General features: G+C 34.2%; 1 protein-coding gene across 1 annotated transcript in view; it reads left to right on the plus strand.

The window, feature by feature from the left end:
* The window catches only part of LOC310891548 (adhesion G-protein coupled receptor V1-like), a gene marked incomplete at its 5' end in the record, with an annotated part of 33,722 nt that extends 16,695 nt beyond the window's left edge, over positions 1 to 17,027 (plus strand). The window contains 18 exons of the mRNA XM_083853820.1: positions 1,204 to 1,334; positions 1,593 to 1,692; positions 2,686 to 2,865; positions 4,424 to 4,587; positions 5,151 to 5,244; positions 5,840 to 5,872; positions 7,258 to 7,336; positions 7,826 to 7,964; positions 8,469 to 8,610; positions 9,097 to 9,359; positions 10,946 to 11,121; positions 11,963 to 12,087; positions 12,961 to 13,127; positions 13,213 to 13,356; positions 14,601 to 14,708; positions 15,195 to 15,447; positions 16,076 to 16,198; positions 16,407 to 17,027. Of these exons, the coding sequence (XP_083709946.1) occupies positions 1,204 to 1,334; positions 1,593 to 1,692; positions 2,686 to 2,865; positions 4,424 to 4,587; positions 5,151 to 5,244; positions 5,840 to 5,872; positions 7,258 to 7,336; positions 7,826 to 7,964; positions 8,469 to 8,610; positions 9,097 to 9,359; positions 10,946 to 11,121; positions 11,963 to 12,087; positions 12,961 to 13,127; positions 13,213 to 13,356; positions 14,601 to 14,708; positions 15,195 to 15,447; positions 16,076 to 16,131 (2,354 nt within the window). The remainder of the gene's footprint in view (positions 1 to 1,203; positions 1,335 to 1,592; positions 1,693 to 2,685; positions 2,866 to 4,423; positions 4,588 to 5,150; positions 5,245 to 5,839; positions 5,873 to 7,257; positions 7,337 to 7,825; positions 7,965 to 8,468; positions 8,611 to 9,096; positions 9,360 to 10,945; positions 11,122 to 11,962; positions 12,088 to 12,960; positions 13,128 to 13,212; positions 13,357 to 14,600; positions 14,709 to 15,194; positions 15,448 to 16,075; positions 16,199 to 16,406) is intronic.
* Between the last annotated feature and the right edge of the window lie 34 nt (positions 17,028 to 17,061).

Below are 17,061 nucleotides of genomic sequence, written 5' to 3' on the forward strand. Positions count from 1 at the left end.
GATTTTTCTTGCCAGTTTTAGCTGTACAATGCTGTACAATTCTGTAAGGTAATACAGTAGAATAGCAAGACAGCATCCTAAGTTGCTGCTCTCTAAATTGCATAATCAAAGGGACTAGTTGGGCAGCATAATGTTATTATAACATTATCTTATGTTTTGTTAATTCTTCAATAAGCAAAAGAAATCTCATGTATTGTTTTCAAAAATCTCAGAATTGTAGATTTCTGCATATTTCATGTCTCTGAAAGCCAATGCAGGACAAAATGTGCTGTTGAACTTAAATTCTGTGGACCTGAAAAATGCATATGAAATATGAATGCCATGTACCTACCTATTATAAATAACCATCTGTCCTCTATTGTGAATGTTTTGCAAAATATTGCCTACTGATCTATTCCATGTTGATATAACATGCTAATTTCACATGTCCACATTTAAAATATTTAATGGAAATTTTGTGAAAAACTTGTGAATATAAAACAATTTCCACATTTTACAAAGCCTACTAAGAGGTCTACTCTTTTTAATTAAAGTGCCTTTGGGGTTAAATGTTATAAATGTGCAAAATACCATAGTATTTGCTTCCTTTATATGCACATTGTCCAGCAATACTGATTACCTCTGAGATTATAAGAAATTATTAACATTTTCTGAATGTTTTGTTTTCTAACAGTGACCATATTTGTAAGTTCGAACTCACATAAATGGAACTTACAGATAATTATAAGCATTTTTTTCTGCATGCATTGAATAAAGTCACAAGACAGTGCAAATGTTCAGATAATGTGTATTCTTTCCAGGGAACTGTTGTAGAAAACTACTATTATTGTTGGTACATACAGTAGTTACTGTTTTGTACAGTTTACAGACTTGTATTGCTCTAATGTTTGCGCATGTTTTCATGAACATTCCCTTTCTAAGTTATTCATCTATACCAAGTTCCCTCATATGTTCATAATTATTTCCAAGTGTGAACTAAAAACAGAAAAAAAAAAACTAGAAGAGTTTAAGTTTAGGTTTTTCTTTTCAGCATTAAAAGTGAATGTGGTATATAACTACTGTGAAATTCAAACTGACAAAAATAGCAATATCTTTCAGGAAAAATACTTTAACTGTGTGATGCATGTTTTTGACCTCTCATTTTTATAACCAACATGTAGAAGAGGAGACCCTGAAACACTGCATCTTGTCCTTTATTCCTAGGAGAACAATTACAATTCCACATCGTAAGAACTCCTCCAGGACTGGGAAATGTTACTGTTGAGTGGAAGATAGTAGGACATAATGTAAAACAAAATTTTGCAAACTATTCTGGAATACTTTTTTTTCCTGAGGTAAGTCCATAAACAGTGATGTTGGCTACAGGAAAATAGTGTGATTAGAACTGATCTGAGAAAAAGTGTGCCTTTTCAACAGTCCTTCTTTCTTGGTTTGATTATTTAATTTCTCACTTTTTGACTTACAAACTGGAGGGAGCTTACAATTCTTGATACTTAACTCTTCTTAAAGAAATTGTTCAAAATACTTGTCATTATGATATCACTTGTGTTTTATAAAATAATGGCTAATCAATTTACCCTTAAAACAAATAGGGGACGTTGAATACAACATTGTATGTTGATCTGCTGGATGACCATATTCCTGAAGAAAAAGAAGAATACCAAGTCATCCTATACAACATCAAAACAGAAGGTAATGCAGAACTATAGCCAGCTACATCTTAAAAATACCATTTAATAATATAATATTTTTAATTTTATTATTTCATTTTGGAGGTATAGGACTGAGCAAACTGCAGCTGGTGCAAAGTACGCAAAGTTCATTAACATTTTATTGAAATAGGCTTGGTCCTTATGTATGTATATATAAATCCCACCGTGTCTCCACAAATACACTTAAATGGTTTTCAATCCTGATTTAACTCTGCCTATTTAATTCAATGGTTGTTTCTTCCCTTAATCTTAATGCAAACTGAGTTTACTAATATGTCATGGATAGAGTTGCCATGAAACATGCAGATATTTTTATCTTTTTAAACAATCTTGTCAAGCTGCAGACTTACTGATCTGTCCCTGAATTCAAGGTGGTCAGAATATTTTATTCTTGCCATTAAAATTATAGTGAGAAAAGAAGCCTTAAACTGCATCCGTTCTGAAATACCTTTTTTCAAACTGAAATTAATGTCCAAACACCAAACTAACTTGACATGGATTGTGTTGCTGCGAGGTGCCTTATCAACTTCCGAGAGTCACTGTGGCCCAACGGGATGAGCAAAATTATTCATCAAAGCAATAGTTGGAAAACATATCAGTTTATTGATGTAATGATTGTGAAGTGGAATATAGTTTTAAGCTTTTGGAGGTACTTCCTGGGAAAATGGTTTATTTCCTTTTAAAATATAGGGAAGTTGATATTTGGCACTGGCCTGTTAAGTTTTCTTATTTTTTAATACATTTTTGTGACTTTGTACTTGGTATGCATAAAATTTCTGTTTCTATTTGTTATAGAATGTAAGTATATATATGTGTGTAGGTCCCACACCATCCACATACTTCAGTGAGCTTTGGTTTCGTGGTATTTGCATGGCTACTGAACGTTATTTAAATGTAATATTAACAATAATGTAAGACAAAAATATTAGTTGCATAACACTTCATTCACTGCAGTCCACTGATTCTCTTGCAGGAGTTTCTTCTACAGGTGCTGCTGTTTTGGATAGTCAAGGATATGAAGCTGTTCTAACAGTAGAAGCTAGTGATGAACCACATGGAATTTTGAATTTTGCTTCCACATCCAGGGTGGTTTTAATCCCAGAAGAAAACAAAACAATTCAGCTTTTTATTAACAGAGAATTTGGATCTCTAGGTCTGTATAACAACTCCAAGAGAAAGGAAGTTTTGTTTTGCTTATCATTAGGCAAATAAAAGCCATGATAATGAAAGTTTGGAAAAATCTTTGTTACAGTTGGTATTTTTTTCAGAACTTCTAAGCTTCTTTCTGCAGACTTGGAAACTAAATATTACTTATTACTAGAGTCATAATCCTCATTAATACAGCAAGGGATCTGAAAGCTGTAACAATCAGGTGGCTATTAAGGTTACCATATTTTTGTCTAATGAGTCTGTCTCAAAGCATTAGTCTCTTCAGAAAAAATAAAAAACATGAGAAAAGTGACATGTACACACATCCCACATATTTTTTCTCTGAATTTCAGGAAGTCAGCACCTTAGGAATGTCACATGGAAAAAGTTGTGTCCAGACCATTGAATTCAATTTATGTCTCCTCTGACAATTTCTGATTCCTCTTTGAATCAATTTATCCATTAACATCCTTTAAACTATATAGTATTCAATTCTACAATACAATAGTGTGCTTCATGAAAAAAAAAAATGAATCTTGTGTTTGTTGCCTGAAAATAGCAACTTATGTTGTGAGAAAACATGTATAATAATTTCCTATTTGCCTTTTTGGACTATATTTACACCTCGGTGATAATCTGGCTGTTTCTTTTGCCATACTTGTTTTGAAATGAAGTAACATTTACAGTGCTTTTCAAGATCTGGAGACACCAGAGAGTTTTAGAGACATTTTAATGACACTATTTTTCCATTTATTTTTTAATACCAGTCCATACTCTAGTGTACTCTTTGAACACTATTCAGTAAACTAATGTTTTAAGATAATTGTTCATAGTAAGTGCAAGATCTCTCACTGAATTAAAATAAGCATCGTTACTTATTTATTAATTAGGACTCTTTTATCTCTTACATTTTATTTCATATAGAGCAGCTTTTAATTTCATCTATCATTTTATTTCAGGTTCATACTCCTTATGTTTGCCACTTGACTTACCCTACCAGATTAGCGAGAGGTGGCTTTATTCTCAAAACTATAATGTATAACTTTTCTGCTTGGTAATATTTATCCATGTGTCCCCTAATTTTGTTCTCTATTGAAGTTTGTCAATCTACCCAGGAAAGTATCTAGATTTATTAATCTGTGTTTCCCAGCACTGTCTTTAGAGCCTTTCTTAGATATCTGTCATTCCCAAAAAGTGTCCTTGTTGCAAAAACTCATATTAATGGTACATGAGATGTCCCAGTTAGTCTTTCAGCAATTTCATATTTATGGTCCACAGAACTTCAAATTTCTGGATGCATTTGGACCCAATGATTTTTGAGTCCTATGCAGACAGACAAGTCAGCAAAGGTCAAATTGAAGGCATATTGATAACGGTAACAAAGGTACACTAGCTCCAATGTACTTTGGATAACTCTTTTAATCCTTCTGTTTTGCAGTTAGTCTTTTTATTTTGTGGATGAGAATTTGATCTCTTGTCTTTATCCATTCCAGTGAACATTATATAAGAACTGAAAAACAATTTTTTTTTTCTTTTTTTTTTTCTCCTCACAAATTAAACAGGTACTATCAATGTTACTTATGCCACAGTTACAGGATTGCTCACTGTAAGTAATCAGACAGAAGAGACTGTGGCTGAACCAGGAGCTGATTATGTACCTGCTTCTGGCTCACTGATTTTAGAAGAAGGAGAAACATCAGTTGCCATAAATATTACTATTCTAGAGGTAACCTCTAAACCCTTTAATTCTGTACTTTTCTGTATGATTTCAAAAGGGTAATATTTTGGGAACTAAAGCTTGCAGCCATTATTTGAAGCCCTGTGTTATATTTCACTATCATTTAGAAAGATGGTTTCAATCTTAATATTAAAATCACAAGGGATCAAATAGTCACAGAAAGCAGCTCTACCTCTGTCTAAAGGTAATAAAGTTGTCTCATTAAAACTTTACCAACTATCTAGTAGTATTTAGAACAGTGTGCTTCATGGCTGGCTACAGGCTCATACTTTTTCATTGCTGGAGATACATGCCTCTAAAATCGGTCAGTAATTTATTTGCAAGAATAGTTTAGCGTCACCACAGGATCTTTTTCATGATATATAATGTCTTACTTAATTCTTCCACGATAATCAGTTTCAGACCCAATAAAATTATTTCAGGAAAACAGAAAAATGAATTCTAGTGTCACAGTAATATTAGAGACTTGTTGTGTGATCCTTTTTGGTGACTTCTGTGGAAGTTTCTTAAAGGACAATGAGAAGAGGATGTACTGTATTTGTGTTTTGCAGGATGATATACCAGAGGTGCAAGAATTCTTCTTGGTTAATTTAACTTCAGTGGAACTCATCATGAACCATTCAACGTCATCCCCACCTAAGCTAGGTAAAAACATCTTATAGCAAATTATTTTTACTTTTCCTTTTTAATGGTTTATATTATATTACCTTGGGAGATTACCATTATTCCTCTTACTTACCAACTATGCTGAGATGAGACATGGTTATTTAGAAGAAACATCATAGAATATGAAATAGATTTATTATTACACTTAATCTCTTGCTTTTTAAACTCTGGGAAAATTTAAATTAATTTTCGTAGAGGAGTTAGTAATTATCAGTTGGAAAGGACAATTATTTGAAAAGTTTATTGGTGATTTTTTCATCTGATTTTCATTTACAAACTACAAAATGGAAAAAAAAAGTAAAAAAAAACTTTATGTGGCTACTCTGCTCACTCTTTTAAAAAAGTCTGTTTTTATTCTTTTATCACTTTTAGGAAACATATTTTATGGTTTTCCTACTCTTGCAATGATCTTTATTATTTGCTTAGTCTGCTTCTCATTTTGCTTCTTCAGAATTCAGTAGAATAGTAGTCATTAGCTTTAAGAACTGTTGGATTATCCTGTGGTACTAAAGACTAGTTATATAATGTCAGACATCTTCTTTGACTCTTTTCCCTTTTCTTTGCATGCTTATAGAAGTGACTGAGTTAATTCGTTACAGATTGAAAGGTAACTTGCAAGACTCATTGCTGATTTGTGAATAGTTGAGTCTAAAATATGAAAGGAGTAGCATATAAGAATGAAAGATTCATCCAAACTAAACAGTGTTGTATAGTCTCACTTTCTCTTTGGCTGTCTCCTTGAACCATGACCATTTAACACTGATGTGACACTGCATTGGGTCAGCTTTACTTACAATGAGAAAATAATAGTTTTAAGTCATAAGGAAAAAATGTGTTCACATAACATGTCAGTGAATTCTTCTGGTAGAAGAAATAGCCTGACTCAAATACGTGTGTCCGCGTGTGTGTCTGTGAGCAAACTCTTACAGATCCTGGGTGAACAGATCTGACTTCAGGGTGACATGAGAAAATGCAGGAGTGAAGCAGAAATGTCTCTAATTGCCATTACTCCCTCAGGATTTGTAAACCTCAGTAACACTTCTGTTGTCTGTGTAGAGCTATTGCTCATCGTCATCTCTACCTCATAGTGACAGGCTTAGATTCATGGCAATAATCTTCTACTTTTGTTCAGTTTTATCTGAATTGATGGAAAAATGTATATGGATCTAAACATAATATACTTATGGCAGACTCGGTGAAGTCAATTTGGTTTTAGAAAGTAAGTTGAAGTTTATAAAAAGTAAACAAGTAAGTTAAGGTAGTTGTGTGGTGCGGTTGTCTGAAAAACAACAACCTATTTTCTGAGAAGTATTAAGTTTTGACTGTAAAGTTCTGGTCTCTGAAGTTAGTAGACTTTTCTGACATTAACCTATTATTTGGTGTTTTTCACACTGCAGTGTATTCAATTACGATTTCAGGCTAATTGTAAATACCTGTATGTCTTTATGGAGCAGTAGAATATTACAGTATGTGAACACCCCACAAATAAATTAATAGTTGTGTATTTGTAGTGAAATCTGAGGTGTGCCATTAGAATGTATGATGAGGCACTGAAGCACAAATAGAAGATGAAATGCTGAATCATTTATTATTCTTCCTCATTGTCTTTCTCATACTCAGAATGGCAAATGCAAAATATTGAATGTCATTGTAATAAACACTTATAGTGAAGACAAATTAAGATTCCATCGCAAATCTAGACTTTATTGTTTTCTAATGTTTTATGTGCTGTTTAACTTTCTACATTTTCCTTAGTCTTTTTTTTTTTTATGCATTATTAAATATTACAGTGCTAATTCAAGACGCATTATTGCACTTCTAGTAGTAAGGACTCTTTCCAGTTATCTTGCCCACTCCCATTTTCTCCTACACATTTTTTGTAAAGACACTGTAATATTAGTACTGATTGAATAAATGCTTCTGTGATTCTTGAAAATCAAGAAAATTGATTTTATTGTTCTTTAATTTTTGTCTTTCTGTTTTGCCTTTTAGATGTGGAAGGTTTAGCTTCTCAAATTGTTATCGATGCTAATGATGGTGTAAGAGGAGTAATTGAATGGGAAGGTACCAAGTAAGTCTCATCTTCCTTGAAGAACTTACTGTGCCAATTAGTGATTGGTGTTGCCCATTTTCTTTCTAAAAGTAAAACTCCTGTTAAAAATAGGGCCATGTCTTTGAGATGGTAAAGTAATCATTCAATTCAGCTGAACTAGAAAGTGGGATTCCCACACTGAAAACAAAAATTCACTATTCATCTAATCAGAATTCTTTTACTTATTACTACTTTCACTGTTGTCCTTTTATATCACCAATTTGCCTAACCTCCCCAGCCTGCATCAACTCTTCCAGCCTCACCATTCATGTAAGCAAAAAACAAAACAAAACAAAACAAAAACCTCATGTTACTTAATTCAATTTAGATAAGAGAAAAAAGGTAAAAAGGATGCGTTAGAGAACTATAATGTAGGGAATAATTCAGAGTGAAAATGTAATAAAAATGTACTATCTTTTTCAAAAGAACATAATCAGTGAACATTGAGAATTATTCTTTTTATTTTAGTTTTGAAGTTAGTGAATCTCATGGGAATCTGACAGTAATGGCTTACCGAAACAGAGGATCATATGGCAATGTGTCTGTATTTTTTTATGCCCAAAATTTGGAGGCCCAGCTGGGTTTGGATTTTAATGTAACCTCAAGGGTAAGAAGCAACTCTAAATCTAGTACTTTTTATTCTTTCAGCTTCCGTAAAAGAATATCTTCTTGATTATTCTGCAGAATGATCAGTAGTGATGCTAGATGTTTCAGCTTGTTTCAGTTGCTTTGGTAATCTAAATAGAATGAAATAAAAATATTCTTATTCTTACTATTTATTTCTTTTTTAAAAATATATTTTTTAATATAAAGCAAAATGTAAACTTTCAAACATCGATTTCAAATTTAATTTTGATTAGACATACAAACTTTTTCATAGACTATTTTTGCAACAGGACTTTCAAAATAAATTATTCTTTCTTGTCCTCATTCTGTAATGTGCTGAACCTTTATATTTCTGATTCAATCAGTTTATAAGGAACAGAGAATATGGCTCTTCCTATGCTTTCCCTTCCTTCCTATTTCACAGAATTCTGTTTACCGTAGTCAAAAATTTCTGTGTGATATTAACTGATGTAAGTATTCGGTGCTTTATGTGTTTCAACGCTAGACTCTTTTTTTTGCTGATGGAGAAAGGCATAAATCTGTTGATGTCATGATTTTTGATGATGAGATTCCTGAAGGTGATGAGAAGTTCCAGTTAATTTTAACAAATCCATCTCTGGGGCTGGAATTAGGGGAGAACACAACAGGTAAAACTTAGTTTTAATGTTCCATTTCTTTAGAATTCTGTGGCACACATTTTAATTCCACTTTTCTGAATAATCATATTTCAGAAAGCACCATTGTCCTGCTATGGTGAATCTTTATACTCCTTTGGAAGGTTCTGAAACATCCCTGTGAAATCTGTGCAATTAAAAAGTTTATATGTAAAGCAATGAATCAGAAAGCACGAAGATGAGTTTTTCAATGTGTACTACCTCACTGAACTGAGGTCTTTTTAGAGAGTTCATAATCCTTTTCTAGGAGAGACTATATTCTTCCTGTCTAGAGATCTTCCTAGTTAAAGTGAAATGCCTTCCCATTCTCTTCAGGTAATGTCATGGACACATAAGCATTATATACACACTAAAGGAAGAATGTATTTGTGTTTATGTTATGTATTATGTTACTATATATGTATATTTATATTTTACTATGTTAACCAAAGAATATTTTCATTATTTCTTTTTCAAAAGCTACAATTACTATACTTGCCAATGATGATGGCCATGGAGTTTTGTCATTCAATAACAGCAATCACTTCTTTCTGAGAGAGCAAACATCTATCCATTTGATGGAAAGTGTTGCAGTATTGAATATTATCAGAGAACCACCTCAGGGAATATTTGGCGCTGTGACTGTTCAGTATCTTGTAAGTGAGATTAATTCTTCAGAGGCAACAATGGATTTGACCCCTTCTCAAGGATATATTGTGCTCGAAGAGGGAGTCAGGTTCAAGGTAATATGCTAGTTATTACCAGAGAAGTCTAGGAAGCTTTTTTTTTGGAAATATTGGAAAGATTTCAGAAATGTCTGTGCTTTATCTTCTGTTTATTTTTTCTACTTCTTTCATTCATAAAGTGAATTGAGTCATGAGCTGTGACTGATTTCCTGTTATTATCTGATGTGGAAGTGTGTGAAAATTAAATGGGCTCATCTTTAGGTGTTTCTTAGTTTGTAAGGGTTGAGGTAAATTGAAAACAGTACACTATAGATAACGTTCATGTGTGCTTTGGAACAGTTCTTTTTATGTAGTCAATCTATAGCTGAAATGCAAACTTACTTTAAATTAAAGTGATAATTTGCAAGCCTAATAGTTAAGATCAAAGTAAAAATCCCATTCTGTAATTTAACATTTTAGTTAGTCTGAACTAAACAGAATGTGCTGCAACAAATACAAAAAGTAGAACAGTTGTCTGTCTTAGGATTGGAAAATAACTTAAGTATTAAGCTCACTGCCTCTATACTGTCCTCACAAGAATGTCAGCTACAAAATGAACTAGCTTAAGTTTGTGAATCCTGACTCTTCTAAGGTTTAATCACAATTCGATTTATTTATTTTTGCCAGTAAAGCTGGTGAAGCTAGTGTTAGCATATTACAGGCAATAGGATAGAAACTGAGACAAACTTTTCTTGGAAACACTGGTTTTCAATTTCTGGCCTTTAGATGCATTTGGAATCACAATGCAGCAGATCTATAAGAAGTTGGAGCCTTCTTAATATAGTTGGTAAATATGGTTTATTGTGGAAATGAACAGAAATATAAAACATTGTAAATTTTGTATTATTTCCAAATGCATCATCACTAACTTTTTATTTTGTACAGCAAGGCTATGCGTACCTATGAAATTTTTTGCTTGTTTGAGTAGTGTGAAGGATGACAGTGAGCCCCAAATGAAAGTGAAGCACTTAGCTTTCTCTAGATTGCTCTTTGCTAGTTTGAGATTGCCTTTAGAAGACCTGATCTTCATCCACAGTGGTGTAGGAGAGGGAAAGAAGCATCGAGAGGAAAGAGTATTTCAAATCTCTCACTATTCTTGCTTTTTTTTTTCCTTTTCCTTTTCTTTCTTGACAGCACCAGTAGTGAGATTACCCTGTTTCCCTGAAGATAGCTTAGCTGCCAACTAAAATAAATTAAAACCAACTTAACTGATTACACTTATAGCTGTGTTGTGAGTATAAACTACCCAAAAATGTATGGAATAAATAGAGAACAAAAGTATGAAATTAGGATCAAAAACTTCAGAGGATCGTAGGATGAGAAAAGAAAGAAAAGAGAACAACAACAACGAAAAGTGAATATGCTCATCTTAGTGTTGCACCAATGGAGGCCACTAGATGGATGGCTTTAGAACCTCAGTCTGAACTCAGTCTGAGCTTGCCTCAATTCTGTCCTCTCCAGCTTCATGAGCTGCTCTTCTCCTGCTATGCTATCCAAAGCCTTATAGTGAAATAAATTTAAAAAAAAGGTAGCACATTCTGATAGAGCTGTGTCATCATCTGTTATCATGTCTCAATAACATTGTATGCTTGTTTTGTTATCAGACGCTGCATATTTCTGCGGTACTAGATGAAGAACCAGAAATGGATGAGCACTTCATTGTCACCCTGTTCAATCCAACTGGAGGAGCCAGACTAGGCACGAGAGTGGAAACTATGATTACAATATTACAAAACCAGGCTCCACTAGGGCTTTTCAGCATCTATACAGTTGGAAATAGGTACTTTACACTGATCAGTAAAAAGGAGATAGTTGCTCATACTCCAAAGAGATAATATTTCTCTACAATTTTGTTTTTGATGGATCGCATTAAAGAAATTCAGCAACCCAATTTGTAAATCTGTAACTTTGAAAGGTATTGTGAAATACTATTACTGCTAAACAAAAGAGTAGAAAAATGCATAAAAAGGACTATTCATAATCCAAAATTTCAATTTATTTATTATTATTTTTCTTTATAAACTAATACTTCACTAGTGCCTACATATTCCACTGATAGTATTCCATGTTAAAAGTTCCAAACCTCATATCAGTGTCCAGGAAGTCATACGTTTTATAATTTACTTTCATTTTTAAACCTGTAAAAAATATACTTTCACTGAAGGCTGTTTTTCAGAAGCAAGTGACACATATGGACTGCCATTTTTAAAAACCATTCAGCTGAAACCATACAGATTAAATAAATTTACTATTTAAATAAAAAATGTATGTATGCTATTTTATTAATACATTGATATTTAGAGTTAATAATTTATATTAATATTTAATAATAATATTATCTAAACATTTATTACGTGAATTTAATATACTTAAATTTCAGTCTGTTTAAAGATTTTGTTGAATTGCCTGTGATTTTGCATGATTGTAGTAAGGATCATTGGGAAACCCTAATTAATGTAGCTACCAGTCCATCAGATACTGAAACCTGTTATTAATATTTTCTTTTTATTTCTGTTGTATATTCTGCATCTGGAATTGTACAGTAAAAATCTTATTTTTATTACAGCAATGAATATACTATAAAATAATTTTTTCCTTATTTTTATGATTCTCACATTTAGGACAAATTTCATCATAATTGAAGAAGCCAACACTACAGCTTATTTGAAAGTTTCACGGAGTAATGGGCTTAACGTTTCTGTGAGCGTTGAGTGGGAGACATCATCAGATACTGCATTTGGCATCAGTACGTTCACTTTACAGAGAATGTCCACTGCTTTTGTAGAAGTGGAGATAGTAAGAGAGTAGCCAAGCATACAGGAGATGTAGCTTGGGAATGTAAATTCAAGTATTCAGACACAATTCAGTTAATATTTTCCTATGTAAGATTTAGTAGATAAAATACTTTAGCTGCTTAAGAATCACCTTGTCATCAGCCACTTCTGCCAGTTTCAGTAATCTCTATTTCTGTCTTTGCTGCTAATATGAACATTATTGTCACTAGCCATTTATTTATTTATTTATTTGTGTGTGTGTAATAAAATTTGTTCCGTACTACTTGTAACTCAGGATCTTTCTAACACAGTATAAATGACATGTGACATGCAAGAGTCTAGCTCCTGGAGTTTAGTTCTGACAAGACGGTGCTTAGGGACCGTCTTGGAATAAAAACATGAACATGTTGTAAATGGGGAACAAAACATGAACATTTTGTAATTTGTCTTTTTTTTTTTTTTTCTTTACTACTTGCTATCTAGCTAATTCTCTTGTTAGCTAAATTCCAAGATCAATTATTATGAGTCAGACTCAAATTGCCTATATGTCTTCCATGTGCAGTTGTAATGAATGAAAAATACATTTACTGCTTAACTCTCATTATATCCTTAGCATTGTAACATTTCTATGTATTTATATACACTTATAACAAATACTAAGACACAACTTCATCATTTCTCATACTAGGTCTGGCTTTGGGAGGTAAATAATGGGAATGGGGTTAGAAAAGATCTCAAGAGTAATATAATAGTAAATAGTGTTTTTATTTTATTTTATTTTATTTTATTTTATTTTATTTTATTTTATTTTATTTTATTTTATTTTATTTTTTACTATATTGCAGGGGGTGGTATCAGTGTCCTATCTGTCTTGCAAAGTTTTGTGGAAGAATCAGCATCTGGTTGGTGTTTCTTTACCTCAAGAGAAATCCTGTACGGTGTTCTGTTGCGTATGCCTCCAGCTTTGTTTTCTACTGTCTACCAGTGGAAAGGAGTATTTGTTCCTGTTGAGGTAAATGTTTGTTTTTGAACACCAGACATGCTAGTTAATAAGGAATTTAAGTCACAATCTTACTTTTTTTTTATTCTTCTTGCAGAATTTCAGTATGTGGAATCCTACAAGTTGTGTGTCTTTCCAAATTGGAGCCTCTTCCTACCTTGTGGTTACTCATGGAGGAGCCACACAGGGAGCTTCTAACAACAGTGTGTATGCATTCATGGCTGGACACAGATTGTTGTGGGTAAATCGATTTTAATTTTAAAATCTTAAAATAGTATGGGTTGGCAAGGACCAAGGGAGGTCCTCCAGTCTGGCCATGTTTTAGAAAAAAGCACTCTGTGTGACAAGAGTTAGTTTTGTGTCCTAAAATACTACATAACTTCAGTGATGTAAGTTTGTCATAGTTAGTTGTTTACATTGTTTGTATTTTTTATATATTTACATTTGAGGGTGCAGGGAGGATTACCTGGGAATCACAGAATCACAGAATTGTCTAGGTAGGAAGAGACCTCCAAAATCACCTAGTCCAACCTCTGACCTAACATTAACAAGTCCTTCACTAAACCATATCACTAAGCTGAACATCTAAACGTCTCTTAAAGACCTCCAGGGATGGTGACTCAACCACTTCCCTGGGCAGCCCATTCCAATGCCTAACAACCCTTTCGGTAAAGAAGTTTTTCCTAACATCCAACCTAAACCTCCCCTGGCGCAACTTTAGCCCATTCCCCCTTGTCCTGTCACCAGGCACGTGGGAGAACAGACCAACCCCCACCTCTCTACAGCCTCCTTTAAGGTACCTGTAGAGTGCGATAAGGTCGCCCCTGAGCCTCCTCTTCTCCAGGCTGAACAACCCCAGCTCCCTCAGCCGCTCCTCATAAGACTTGTTCTCCAGACCCCTCACCAGCTTCGTTGCCTTTCTCTGGACTCGCTCGAGCACGTCCATGTCCTTCCTGTAGCAAGGGGCCCAAAGCTGAACACAGTACTCGAGGTGTGGCCTCACCAGAGCCGAGTACAGGGGCACAATCACTTCCCTAGCCCTGCTGGCCACGCTGCTTCTTATACAGGCCAGGATGCTGTTGGCCTTCTTGGCCACCTGGGCACACTGCTGGCTCATATTCAGCCGACTATCAACCAATACTCCCAGGTCCCTCTCGGCCAGGCAGCTTTCCAACCACTCATCTCCCAGCCTGTAGCTCTGCTTGGAAGTGGGGGAAGAAATTCTCAAGCAATCAAGTCATAGAACATTTTCTGGAAAATGTATGATAAGTTATGTTAATTCTGTAAATTAGTTGCTTATATATATATATATATATATATAAAATATAAAGTTTTAAAAGCTATTTCATGTATAGTTTTATACATAATTTTGGAATTCTTAACATTCTATGCGTACTTTTTCTCACTATATACAATGTAATATAAAATGTATTTGTTTATATACATATGTAGATAAACATAGTCACCCTCATATTTCCCTTGCAGATACAGACTCTTTCTGTTCTGGATACCAGACGTGTGAAACATTTTGCAGTGGAGGAAGAAGACTATTTGATTATTGTGAGTCACACAAACAGTTCCAGTTCCATCCAGGTTTGAATATTCTTCAGTCTTCTCTGGCTTTAATGTGGGTAGTTTGCTTATTTCTGAAAGGATAATGAAAGGAAGTAAATCTATAAGCATGTATTTCTGACATATTATTTTTGTTTCTATTGGAAATTTATAACAGTTAAAATTCCAGACTTGTTTGGATGTATAAATACTCTCTACCTGAGTGTATAATTTACATCTGGTTTGTTTTTATTGCTACTGTTATTTCAGTTTTGAAATGTAGCATGTAAACAAAGAAGTAGCTTCTGAATATAAACCTGTTCCTCTGAAGAGCAGGCACAGCTTCTTGCAGTAGGGTTAATTACCAATTACTTACCAGTGGGCTTCTACTTTAAAGTACAGTCCACCTAAGAATATAGGAATTCAGTTCACCATAAATCTTCCCATTTTTTTTGGCATGTCATTTAGTTTTAGTTCTCTCGGTGCTAATTATGAATATATAAAGAAAAGATTTTTGTATTTCCACAGGTTTTCCAGTGGAATAAAGACATATTTGTTCTGCATCATCAGCTTCCACTTTATGGAGTTGTGGACATAGCCCTGTTTCCTAGAGGAGGCTTTACGTACCTGTTAGTTTCTTTGTCAAATACCAGCCAAAACATTCTCTTGTATCAGTGGTTGAACAACGAGTTTAGGAAGCTTCATCAAGTACCAGCAAAGGAAATAAAACATATGGAGTCCTGGATTTCTGGATCTGATGTCTTTGTAATTATTGCAAAAGGTATTTAGCAGAAAACAAAGAATGAGTTTGCTGAGTATACAATGGCTTGTTTGATAGCAAAGGCCTTTGTGGTAAAGGAGTTTAGAAAGCTATTGGAATCACTGCGGGGGTGACAGTACTCAATAAGCATTTAACCCTAGTAAGTATTTTATGAAAGTAATCTCTACTTTTTCTCTCAGAAAATAAAAGCCTTGTGCTTGTTCTCAAATACTTACAAAACAAATGAAATGCTTTCCCAGTAACAATGGGAAATAATAACTCTATTTAATCTACCTGCTTATCACACTCTTTCTAAGCTTTTCTGAGCTTTGTGCCACACACAGATCACTAGTCAGCAAAGTATACGTGTATTTTATTACAAGGTTGACATTTTATATGTCATTTTGTCTCTATGGCTACTAAAAAGTTTTTGTTGCAGTCCACAGGTTTCTTTGCAATTAGATGTTGTCTAATGTCAGTCTTAATGTTCTTGCATCGAAGTTATGCACCAAATAATAAGGAAAATAATACAATCAGTGTCACTTCATAATTAAAGCTGCCAGACTCTGGCTTTTGAATGGCCACCAGTGTGTGATTTAACTAAAAGGCAGCAAAATAATGTGAGTTTTGTCATTTTGTTCCTTGGTAGACTCTGGAAATTCTTCTGAAATTTTTGTCTGGGAGACAGGGCAGTCTACTTTTTGACACTTCCAATCTCTTCCAGTCCATGATGTAAGAAATATCCATGTCTTCATGCCTCCTTCAGGTTTAGGTAAGACTTAAATGAGATTTTTTTTTTTTCAAATCCTAGTATATAATGCTGGAATTTCAGAAATGCATGTCTTTATTTTTTCATATGTATTTATCAGACCTTAAAAGTCAGTGTAATCAGTGTTCTGCAAAGTGCACTTCTGGCATTAAGACAGTAACTTTTAAATATATGACTAAAAAAATATTCTCTTCCTCTTTGCTCCATGTAGTCCATGTCCTCCTAGCTGGTAAGGATATAACAACACTGTATGCTTGGAACTCTGAAGCGAACCAATTCTCTATAATGCTGGAAGCCCCATATGCAGATCATATCACTTCAGTTACTGCAAGGTCTCTGAACATCAGCAAGAGCTTGATTGCTTTGTCCGTTAACTCCAGCTCACAGATCTATGAACTGACCACTATTTCCAACCAGTCAGATTTTATACCTAGGTAGGCTTTTTTGTTTATATAACTTGTCTGAGACACCTTGCGTTTCTTTTTCTGTGATACTCATTTGTGATAGCGGAGACTGTTATGTTTCGTTGTATGGTGGCCTATTTCATTAGTGCTTGTTGTGGTTTAACCCAGCCGGCAGCTAAACACCACACAGCCGTTCGCTCACCCTCCCCCCTCCCTCCGTGGGATGGGGGAGAGAAACGGGAAAGTGAAGCCTGTGAGTTGAGATAGAGACAGTTTATTAAGACAGGAAAAAAATAACAATAATAATACTGATAATAGTATTAATAATAATAATGTGTACGAAACAAGTGATGCACAATGCAATTGCTCACCACCCGCTGACCGATGCCCAGCCTATCCCCGAACAGCCGGCCCCCCACCCCGACCAGCCACCCCTATATATTGTTTAGCATGACGTCAGAT

Source organism: Anser anser, assembly GCF_964211835.1.
Source record: "Anser anser genome assembly, contig: HAP1_SCAFFOLD_131, whole genome shotgun sequence".
In the NCBI taxonomy this organism is placed as follows: domain Eukaryota; kingdom Metazoa; phylum Chordata; class Aves; order Anseriformes; family Anatidae; genus Anser; species Anser anser.